Source organism: Haliotis rubra, unplaced genomic scaffold (genome assembly GCF_003918875.1).
Source record: "Haliotis rubra isolate DU_JTF1 unplaced genomic scaffold, ASM391887v1 Scf1192, whole genome shotgun sequence".
In the NCBI taxonomy this organism is placed as follows: domain Eukaryota; kingdom Metazoa; phylum Mollusca; class Gastropoda; order Lepetellida; family Haliotidae; genus Haliotis; species Haliotis rubra.
The window spans coordinates 204,319-216,528 of record NW_025765106.1 but is presented as its reverse complement, the minus strand read 5'-3'; the positions used below and the strand labels follow the sequence as shown (position 1 = coordinate 216,528).

General features: G+C 39.9%; 1 protein-coding gene across 1 annotated transcript in view; it reads right to left on the bottom strand.

Moving 5' to 3' along the window:
- The window catches only part of LOC124261309 (cadherin-23-like), a 40,634-nt gene extending 33,652 nt beyond the window's left edge, over positions 1-6,982 (bottom strand). Inside the window, exons 1-4 of the mRNA XM_046695620.1 lie at positions 6,977-6,982; positions 4,701-4,755; positions 1,511-1,966; positions 95-332 (exon numbers count right to left, since the gene is read on the bottom strand). Coding sequence (XP_046551576.1) covers positions 95-332; positions 1,511-1,966; positions 4,701-4,755; positions 6,977-6,982 — 755 coding nt within the window. The remainder of the gene's footprint in view (positions 1-94; positions 333-1,510; positions 1,967-4,700; positions 4,756-6,976) is intronic.
- Positions 6,983-12,210: the final 5,228 nt, after the last annotated feature.

Sequence of the window (12,210 nt, the reverse complement as noted above, 5' to 3'; positions counted from 1 at the left end):
AATTTAATCTAAGAATTAACCTGACGCAAAGCCAGACTTCAGGGATATATGGACTTCGAACAAATGCGATTCAGCTGAAAATTACTGCACTGACCTGATCGTAACATCGAACGAACACCGGGTCTCATAATCCAGAGGTCTGATGTTGTACAGTGTGTTGCCAGTAATGTTGAACATGTCGGTGTAATCTCCGACAACGCTGTATGTGACGTTGTCATTCTCTGGGTCCTTCGCTTCTACTGTGAAGATCTCCACCCCGGTGTCGGCTGTCTCGTCCACTATGAGGTTGTGGGTGCCGTCAGCAGAGGGGGAAATGAACTTGGGACGAGAGTCTGGGGAGAAGCAGACCACAGAATGGCATCTCCTGTTACTAGAACTTTCATACAGGTGAGTGAGTGATTATGGGTTTACGCCGCTTTTAGCAATATACCAGCAATATCACGGCTAGGGACACCAGAAATGACTGACTGACTGACTGACTGACTGACTGACTGACTGGGTTTAGTTTTACGCCGCTTTTAGCAATATTCCAGCAATATCACGGCGGGGGACACCAGAAATGGGCTTCACACATTGTGCCCATGTGGGGAATCGAACCCGGGTCTTCGGTGTCACCACGCTTTAACCACTAGGCTACTCCACCGACCCACACCAGAAATGGGCTTACCACATTGTACCCATGTGGGGAATCGAACCCGGGCTTCGGTGTCACCACGCTTTAACCACTAGGCTACCCTACCGCCCCGAACTTTGATTTATTTACATAACTACGGTTATAACGAACTCAAAGGGGAAACTAATTTAGTAAGTTATACCTGCAGTTCGTTACACGCATTTCGAATACATTATACAGCAAGTATAAGTAGCAGGACTACAAAAGAGTTGTTCGTTTTAAAAGTAGTTTACGTATATGGTTATTCGTGATAACTGAGGCTGGACTTACGATTGCTTTTCACTGCTGCAGTTTGGACAAACCAAATTCAATTCAATTAATCAACTGATAAAAATAATGTGAATGTGTGTTCGATGTGTGTTGAGTACTTTGAAGGCATAAAGGCGCTGAAGTTGATGTGTCAACCAAGCTGTTATCTGAGATACTCTATTCTGTGTATGCTGCCATCGTGCTGGGTTTAGGTGACACAGTGACACATGATGTTATCATATACATAATTTCCCACAACCTCATATCTCAAAAAATAAAATACCCCAAAGTTGTGTTTGTTTGTTCTTTAAAGCCGCGCTCAGCAATATTCCAGCTATATAGCAGCAGCCAGTCTGGACCGAGTCTGGACAAGGCAATCCAGTGATCAACAGAAATAAGCATTAGCATACGATGACATGTGTCAGCCAAGTCATTGAGCCAGACCAACGATCCAGTTAGTCGCCTCTTATGACAAGCATAGGTTTCTAAACACCGGTCCAAAAGGTATTTAAGATGAGAGACTGGATGGGTAAAACCAGTGATCAATATCATGAGCATCGAACTATGCAATTCCCATTATATTCTCACCTATGTTGACAAGGGCGACACCGCCTTGGGCATGATTCACTCTGAACGTCACGGAATTGAGATGAAATTCTCCACTGTAGTTGGTATGTAGGAACATGCCTTCTCCGATAATGTATCCAGTTCCTAGTTCCAAAATGCCATGGTTGTCCCACTTCATCCAGAAATACTTCGGATTGGCACAGTCCAGGAGGTGACCTTCTATGTAGTCGGTGGGAGAACACTTGCCAGTTTCATCACAGTGGGTTGACGGGATGAGGAGGGTGTAATTGTTCCCCTGGTAACCAAGGTAGACCATCACATACCCCTTCGAGTTGTCCAGAACCTCCGCGAAGGTGATGATGAGGTCCTCGCACGCCTGGATGCCGAACATGAGCCAGTGGACATGGATTGGGCTGAAGCCAACATCAGCCAGGTTGATGATGGTACCCTGCGTGAGCAGTAATTGCTCCCATCGGCCTGAACAAGTGGGAGGTAGGTCATGTTTATTTTATTATACTAACATTTAGTAAAAGAAATGAACATATTTTACAGAAAAAAACGTTTCTGAATTATACAGTATCTTCATTAATTACATGTATCATAAAAAAAGTCCCAATACTTTCTTCGTTTCAGAAGCTTTGGTAATCTAAACTTGCCACATATTATAGTCTTTCTTGGGATATATTGGGTATATTTCTTGAAGGATTTTATGTGATAAGGTATTTGAATGTTTTGGAAATGGGCTTCACGCATTGTATCCATGTGGGGAATCGAACCCGAGTTTCGGCGTGACGAGCGAACGCTTTAACCACTAGGCTACCCAACCGCCCCGGTATATTAGAAGTGGTGAGTAACAAGAAAGGTAAGAAACTTTATGGATAACAACTTCTTTATTATAGTATGATGCGACATTTCTCTATAGATTCTTATACCGTTGTCAAGCAAGATGTCGAGTGTACTATTTGTACAGAGGCGCGATGCTGTCTTTTCTTCGGCACAATACGGTTTTGCTTGACAAAATGCATGTACAGTCCCTACTTTTGTCCTCGAGATCCGTTATCTCGAATAGACTGATGTCTTCAACGTATTTGCCGGTCACAGAAAGTGTAATCCGAAATATAACATATGTTACATTTGACCACTTTCTGAATGGCATTGTGTACACATAGCTTTCGGCCGTGCCAATTTACACTTATCAGACGGGTACACAAAGTCCGTGGTCAAGACTACCAGTTGTCCGACTTCCATTTTTGTTGAAGCCGCGGTGACGGAGCGGGTTATGTGACTGACTTTGTGTGCTGGTGATTAGGTGCCTGACTCTGAGGGTGTGGGTTCAAATCCCGGATGGGACTCAACCCAACACAAGTACTAGAATCTGTACATTACTAAGAAAATGTAATCCCAAATATAACATGTTACAGTGAGGATATGGTGGAATTCTTTTAACCCCGAGGCTATCCCACCACCCCTGGATAGGTAGAAAGACGCCTTGACTATATACATACCCGGATATGACGTCGCTGTTGGTAGACATGCGCACAAACAGACGAAAAGCAGCACCGAACAACTTCCCTTCATGTTTATGTTTCGTTTCGTATTTCTGAAGGAAACATATACAGGGATAATATGTGTACTACAAGTAATGAATGTATACTCTCCCAAAAAGTAGAGGAACCTGAACTTTCAATTTGGAAATGAAGTATAAGCGTTAACAAACTTTTTAAAGACAGACATCTTATGAACGCACCACCATTTCTCTTTATCACCACCCTATTCACGCGCACAACGCAGTAGCCCCATACACGGGCATGGGGTGTAATTCTTGATTTTGACGGTTTTCAAGGAGGTAGATAAATCACTGTAGACAATCATCTTGCATCATACTGTTATTAGCGTTTGTCTCGAGCCGTTTGTTGTTGTTTTTTACAATGAAAATTGTACACATGCAAAATTCACGTCATACACCAAAGATCGTTGAAGAGCGATTATTGTACAAACAACCCGGAAGTGGAAGTGGTGACGCACTCTTAAAACATTCATTTTTATTTTATCAACATTGATTGACTCCGTTATATATCTCACAGTTTTTTCAATCGTAAATTAAAAATGAAGTTGCCCTTCTTATTTTAAGATTATATTTTAGATGGATTAGTCTTAAAATATATATAGAAGAGGGGCACATTTGCAACCGATGACAAGGTATTACATTGATAATTATGAACAATATATTAATTCGACAAAGAAAAAGAAACACGATCTCTCAAATATGTAGTATTTCAATTGCTTTGTACAAATAATTTATAAACATCGATGTCTATTCCATTCAATTATGATGTTAAGAAATACACGATTTTTATTGGTCAATCCTATTTTTCAAATCAAATAACAACCTCTGATTGAGGACTGCTGAAGGTAATATTTATAGAGAAGTACTCCCTACTGAATCGTATGTTACAAAGTACCGTTACTCCGGCATGTGTATGTCTTGCCATATCCATGTACACAATCAACACTGACACGTCATAATTATGATATGCTGTTTTGATCTAAGTCATTGTATTTGAACACAATTGTTTGTTAAAATATACTGAATGTCTTGGTGAAATGTACTATTTAAACACACCTTGTTCTGTGCGGCAAAAAAATTAATATATCCCAATTCAAATTCTGTCTCTGTGACAAATCTCCTGCCCATAATATACCACGATCGGTTTCTATGCTAGTCCTACCATAACAAAATGACTTTGGCACACCGCAATAATAATAAATATTATGAGAACACACAAAGCATTAACGTCGACTAGTTGTGACAGAAACTAAATATGTACTGCAAATATTGGTTACAGGAACAGCACGAGAGACTTTGTTGCAAACCATCAACACACAATCAAACTTCAGGAATTCATAATGAAATGGCATGATCGTGTTTGCAAGCATCAGGAAATGATGTTTTTCTACTCATGTTCAAAGGAAATACATGAGATTCTAACCTCATGTCATGTGTGTTTACCGGACGCCTAAACACACTCCGCAACTGAATCCGATTGGCCATTTTGCAAACTTGGAAACATATGGACATTCATACACAAATCAATTACATATACAGTTACTGTTTTTGGAACAGAACTCAAACAGAATGATACATCTTTAAAATATTTTATCTAACACACCAACATTTATAAATACACAGTTGATGTTTAAGAAATGTCACCTTTGCTCAGGAACATGTGTCCGCTCGTCAGTTCCTTTCTCTTGTAGGCATCTTGCTAAGGAACAGCAACGACATTTGAATAATAATTTACATTCCGTGTATTTGCGCTAATCTTAAAGAAAATCAGATAATTACCTGCTCAATCTAAATCAGTTGTGTTCTAACTTAAGAACTAGGCCTAGCAACCAGAAATACAGTGATGGTGACATTATTGGAGAAATTACATGCACTATATAGATCGACTGATATGTTCATAACGAGACTCATTCAAAGCCGTACGCTTTACAATTGAAATGGCCTCGTGTTAGATCGACGGAAGAGATGGATCGATTAACTTTAACACTTTGAACTGTACGCGCTTTCAGTAATGTGTGGACAATGTTAAACATTTTTCCGTGTTCTGTAGTAAATCTCGGGATCTTGGGATTAGTGTTCGCTACAGGATTGCTTTGAAGATACGCTGGTTGAAATAGTAACGCCGATAACACGGTGCAATGGCATATTAAGGCTGTATCTGATTGATTAGGAATGAAAATTACTTACTGATTTGAGCATTTCATGTTTCGGTATCCATGGGTTATTCGTAAAAGAAAAGTTAAAGTCTTATGTAACGTAGGTAATTATACTGTATAACGGAGGGTATACCATATTGTACACAAGTAACGAAGGAAGATGGTTGGGGTTAGATCGACATTTACGTTTATGTCCTCTTTATAATTTGTGGACTGAAGATGAGTGAGTGAGTAGTGTTTTACGCCGCTTTTAGCAATATCCCAGCAACAGGAGGGGGACACCAAAAATAGGCTTCACACATTGTCCCCATGTAGTGATTCGAACCCTGGTCTTTGGCGTGACAAGCCAATGCTTTAACCACTAGGCCAACCCACTGCCCTGACTGAAGATGAATTCCATATCATTTTATCTTAATATGTAATTATAATAATAATAATAATAATAATAATAATAATAATAATAATAATAATAATAAATGGATATTTCTTATGCGCCATAGTCCATCCAGAGCATGCTCAAAGAGCTACATATAAAAAGAGTCGCTAAAGTTCAAGAGGAAGATATGACAATTCGTCAAAATGACCATGAGAATATTTCGCAGTTATAGGTTGTAGACTTTTTTGAAGAGGAAGGTTTTGAGTCCCGATTTGAATGCTTCTAAGGATGAAGCATTTTTTATGGGAGTAGGAAGACTGTTCCATAGGGTTGGTGCTGCAGATTTGAATGACCTATGGCCAAAGTGTTTGAGACGAACTTGGGGAACTGAGAGAAGATGTTGATTCTGGGAGCAGAGAGAACGGGCAGGCATATATGTTTTCATAATCCGAATATGCATAAATTAAGAATGCTTCTCCAGTGGAACGTTGTGCGGTTACTGAGAAAACGACGTAGATATATCTCGAAGTTATGAAATGAGACACAGGTAAATTGTAATGTGTATTATATGTAAACATATGTATCACTGTAATATGCACATACTGTATTTCCTCTAGTGAGCGCCCGGGCGCTTATTTTATCAACCGACTTCCGTGAGCCGCGGCGCTTATTAGAGTCCCAGCGCTTATTGGGGGAAATACGGTATATACTTTCTCTGCATGTAGGCCAGTGGTCTTTATACGGATAAAATATTTGTCATAGTTCATGTCAGTATGTTGTTTTTTACAAGCAGCTATAACAGAAAATACATGTGACAGCTTTAAAAAAAAACCCATAAGAAATATCTGCAGAAACATCAGAGTCAAATGAACGACTGGGATTATTGTATAGGTATGTGTTTATGAATCACTATGCAATGATGACGTCGTAAGCTTGCGAATTATAGAAGTGGTACCATCTGTGAACCAACCACATCAAATCACGTTCCGTTACCAACACAAACAAACAATATGTGTCGTGCCGCATCTTTCGTACATTGTGTCATTATTACATATACGTCGATTATGTGGTGGTGTTATCACAATATCTTAGCACTCTCATTGTGTTATCGCAATATCATTTTTCTAGTGTGGCATACGTTTAAATGACTGAATGACGTATTGGTTGTATGTGGGAGGAGAACCCAGAGTAATGCAGGCATCAACGTTTACTGGTGCGGTGGGGTAGCCTAGTGGTTGAAGCGTTCGCTCGTCTCGCCGAAAATTTGAGTTCGATTCCCCACATGTAAAGCCCATTTCTGGTGTTCCCCGCCGTGATATTGCTGGAATATTGCTAAAAGCAGCGTAAAACAATACACACTCAACGTTTGCTACTTGCGTAAAACCCACAGGCATGATGCGGACAAGCCTAAAACATAAACTGGGAAAATCAGGATTCCAACACCCTCAATCACTGGTACCTGGCGAGCCAAGGGGACGCAACCCTGCAGGCGAATTACGGCGCCCTAACGACATGGCTACTGAACTGTTAAAAAGACTTGAATCGAATTCATTATTAATTGTCTTGATGAATATGCAATGCATTTTTACCCTATTCTTTCTCCAATTTCATAGTTAACAAAAACGTTTGGTGTATGGTGTACAGTTTACATTAATTATAAGTCTCATCAGATATCTGAGTTACACTTTCTATCCTCTGTTCTTTTCTGTTACAACGTAGTTGAAAGTAAAATTACCTGGGTCTGTATTGGGTGTTGTTGCTGCATCAGATAATTCTTAAAGGGACAAAAGCTTAAAATATTCCACTCTCAGACTGTTTATAAATATCTTTTAAGCTATCAACTTATCTAAAAGTGGGTGGTGCGGTGGGGTAGCCTAGTGGATAAGGCGGTCGCTGGTCACGCCGATTCGCCACATGTGTGAAGGTACAATGTGTGAAGCCCATTTCTGGTGTCCCCCACCGTGATATTGCTGGAATATTGCTAAAAACGTGGTAAAACTAAATTCACTCACTCACTCTAACAGTCTGTTATGTTTTAAATATTCTGTGAAATTCCAGTATTTCCAGATGCCATGTTATCTGAAGATGATCCTCACTGGGAAAAGCACTTGTTATTTTAAACATTTGCCTTATGTTATAAGTACATGATTTTGTGGAATTAAGTTCATGCCATTTTCTATGAAGTAGAAATGGTACGTTGAGATCCCTACATACGAAGCAACATGAACGGATTCGGGATTCGGGACTGGGGATTCGAATCCCAAATGTGAAAAAATAATTCAGATTTGGGATTCGAATCCCCAATCTCCAATCCGTTTCTAACTTCATGTTGCTTACATACGATTAGTTAGGATGCAAAATGTTTAATGGTACTGTAAATCAAAATCAGAGGTTGACATTATGAAAACTATCCCATGTAAGGGCACTACGTCACCCAATCTATAAAGTCCAATTTTGGTTTCGTTAAATATTGTTAAATGCATTAGAGTATATATACTCATGAAAATTAATAAGGGAACACATGGAAGTACATGTGTTTCTTTATTCTTTTCCAGGTTTCTACACAAGGTATGTATTGTTCTGTGGGTGGAATTTGGGAAATCAACAAAGGAACACTTGTACTTTCATGTGTTCCCTTATTTGTTTCCATGAGTATACTTTCATTTTGTTTTCTATTGATGTCAGCATCTGTATATGGACGTGGGTACGAGCAATATAATATAATTATAATAAAGAAGTTGCTGTCCGCAAAGTATCGTACTTCCACTGTTTCGCAAGAAGGTCTCAATGAAGTCATGTCTATAAAGATTAAATTTCTTCGGGCTCATTTAACGTTGCACGTAGGCAATACATAGATTATCGAGTGAGTGAGTGAGTGCGTTTGCTTTGACGTCGATTTTAGCACTATTTCTGCAGTCTTCCAGCATTATCACGACGGGGGCGCCAGAAATGGACATACTTCACTCAGGTATTCTTCGTGACCAGCAAACGTTTTATCTCTCAGACTGTCACACGTTATTAAGTATTAAGTTTACAAACTTCAATATTATATCATATAATTTGTATTTTTTTATTTCAATTAACTAATGATCAGTTAATATTGTTTCAAGTGTACCTCGCTTTTAAATTTGTAGTTTTAAGCCATACGTCCATCCATACGGACAGGTATCACTATGGGAAAAGCTGAATATTCTCAAGGGGAAGATTCAATCAGTGGCGAGTCTGATCGGAAATGCAGCTAAAGGGAGGTAACTCGTGAAGGCTTAGCTCAACCCGTCATATGACCGTTGTCAAATGCTATTTCCACTTATCAAACAGCTACCGTTTTAGCAACAGCCACTTTGATATCTTTATGAAATTCACTACGACTGCTACTTCAACGACAGGATCGTCATTAACAATAGTCGCCTTTTAGCCTCACAGTACATTCATAATTTAAAATATGAGTTTGCTAATCAATATCTGTATATTCAATTTCGTATGTTATATTTGGGATTACACTCTCAGTAATTTACAGAGTTTACAGAGTCTACTGCTATTGTTAATACTTTTCCTCAGAGTCGGGCACCTAATCGCCAGCAAACAAAGTCAGCCGTCTAACCCACTCAGCCAGCGCAGCTTCCACATGCGATTCAGGCATTTTGTTATATTGAACCTAAATTATAGATGAGTCTAATTTCAGGGAAACTGGAATATCTAAAGATTTTCGGAAATCGATTTTTGTTTCAATTGAAGTTCGACAAAACCTTCCCATATCGCACATTTCAGCCATGATATGTGGTCTCCCAGAAGCCTAATATAGTTATGTCTCTGATATTATAACATTTCACATGAATATTTCAATTAAGTTATCTGAAAGTGAGCGAACTGAGCTGTACGCCATTTTGGAATGTACTTTTGTTACTAGGGTCCTTGAAGCATGTTTTGTCTTCAGTGACCCTACACGCATGATAAGGCCGAAGATAACGAGGACACCTGCACTCGGGAGAGTGCACGTGTACTCTCGTAATCTATCGTCTTGACGCGGACTACCTGACCTGGAAAAGTGAAAGTATGAGCCACGCCCAAAGTGACGAAGTAACTGTGTTTGGTTGTTTGCTTGTTTGTTAAATGCAGCACTCAGCAATATTCCAGCTCTACTGTGGCAGATAATCCAGTGATCATGAGCATCGATACATGTGTACATGTGTCAACCAAGTCAGCGATCCTGACCACCCGATCCCGTTAGTCGCCTCTTACGACAAGCATGGGTTACTGAATACCAATTTGCCAGTTCGATGACCTTAACCCTGTTAATCCATACAACCTTTGGCCGCCATATAGCTGGAATATTGCTGTGCGGCGTAAAATTAAACTCACTCACACACCCAAACAACGTTATTCTGTGTGAGACGTGACAGTAAGGAAGCGCTATTCCAAAATCCCCACAGCTAATACGTACAAAATGACAAGAATGTCAACCAAGTCAGCGAGCCTGACCACCCGATCCCGTTATAATAGTCACCTCTTACGACATGCACGGGTTACTGAAGACCAATTCTAACCCGGGTCTTCAACAGCAGTATATACACGAATGTGACGGGGGGCAGCTAAATGTGGGAAGGAAGCCACGGGTACAAGTGTAATGCTGACAATTTGGTTTTTGTTTGTTTGTTGTTTCAAGGACGCACTCAGCAATATTCTAGCTATATGGTGGCGGCAGTAAATAATCGAATCTGGACCAGGCAATTCAGTGATGAAAATCATGAGCATCGATCAACGCAATTGGGATATGATGACATGTGTCAACCAAGTCAGCGAGCCTCACCACTTGATCCCCTAAGTGCTCTTACAACAAGCATGAGTTGCTGAAGACCAATTCTAACCCGGATCTTCACGGGTGAAAATATTAGGAACATATGGACATGTATATACTCATGGGATCAGAAGGCAAACAGAATGACACATCATTAACCGTGAACTATGTCTTTGAGCTCAGAATTGTCATTAAATTTTCACATTTGTATAAACGCAAACGCATTTCCTGTGACAATCAATAAGGCTTGAATACATGTGATTTAGATATGCGTTCTCAAATGTGGCAAGTGCATTGTCTTCACGTCCTTGAAATGCTGTTTCCAGTCTTGTCACGATGATTCTGAAAATAAAATGAGCGCTCCCTGCATGTCAGGTAAGAAGTGACTGGTACGAGCCCACGGATTGTGAAACAATTATCCTCTCGTTAGATATATCTAATGACGTATCAGCCATGTGATAGTTGTCAATTGTATACTGACCTCCAGCGATCCTGTACACGACAAAAGGAGATTAACGTGCATGTTAAAGTCACATGTGTACATACATGTAGGACAATAGCAACTGTGCCTGATATCCGACTTAGATAGTGAAGAGATTATGTGAGAGTATCCATCACAGATGTAGTAGTACGCACCTGTCCAGGACAACAGGGAGCGTTCGAAATTAACGTCGGTCTTTAGGGCCGATGTCGACTGAAAACCACTCCCCAATAAATAAGAGTATTATTTCCATGTTAAAATGTAGGCCTACACATTCTGATCAGGATCCACGCCTGTTTGTGGTTCTGGGTCCTTTGGGCCTGCAGCTTTTCAGGGTTAGGGGCAAACACTGACAGGAGTTGTAGACAGGAGCAGCAACGAACCACGTCATCAGACACAAGTTAACACAATTATGTTAAGGGGAAATTTTGGGAGGCTAAACTGTCAGATTTATATGCTATGATGTAAGGTGAGATAAACTGGGATGCAAAACAAAAGATGCTCTGAATATCTGAACGTGCACTGTGCAATGATAAAACTTCTCTGCTCTGAATATCTGAACGTGTACTGTGAAATGATAAAACTTCTCTGCTCTGAATATCTGCACCTGTACTGTGAAATGATAAAACTTCTCTGCTCTGAATATCTGCACCTGTACTGTGCAATGATAAAACTTTTCTGCTCTGAATATCTGCACCTGTACTGTGCAATACGTTTGCTCAGCTCTCAATACTTGCACCTGGGCCTCGTTCCTCAAAGCGATCGTAACCCTAAGACGATCGTATCTCCCATACTTTAACGCAGATTTAAATATCTTTAAATATCTGCACATGTATTGTGCAATACTAAACGCTGGTCTGAATATCTGCACCTGCACTGTGCATTACTAAAATCTGGTTTAAATACCTGCACCTGTACTGCACAACACTAAAAGCTGGTGTTAATATTTGCACATGTATTGTGCAATACTAAACATGGTCTGAATACCTGCATCTGTACTGTGCAACATTAAAAGCTGGTCTGAATATCTGCACCTGCACTGTGCAATGCTGAAAGCTGGTTTAAATAGCTGCACCTGTACTATGCAATACTAAATTTTACTTAATGATGCTGAAGCTGCTCTGAATATATTTATTAACCTAATTGTGTTAAACAAACGTTTCACTGTGCATGTCACATTTACTGTGCAAACCAAAGGTTGCTGTTATTTTACCTGTATTGTGCTAAACAAAAGCTGACGGAAAGATGTGTCTATCTACAATCCAGTACAGGTAATAACCTGCGACCATATGCAAAACTTGTACATGCCATGATAGCAATACCAAATCGTACGGTTCTTATCAAAC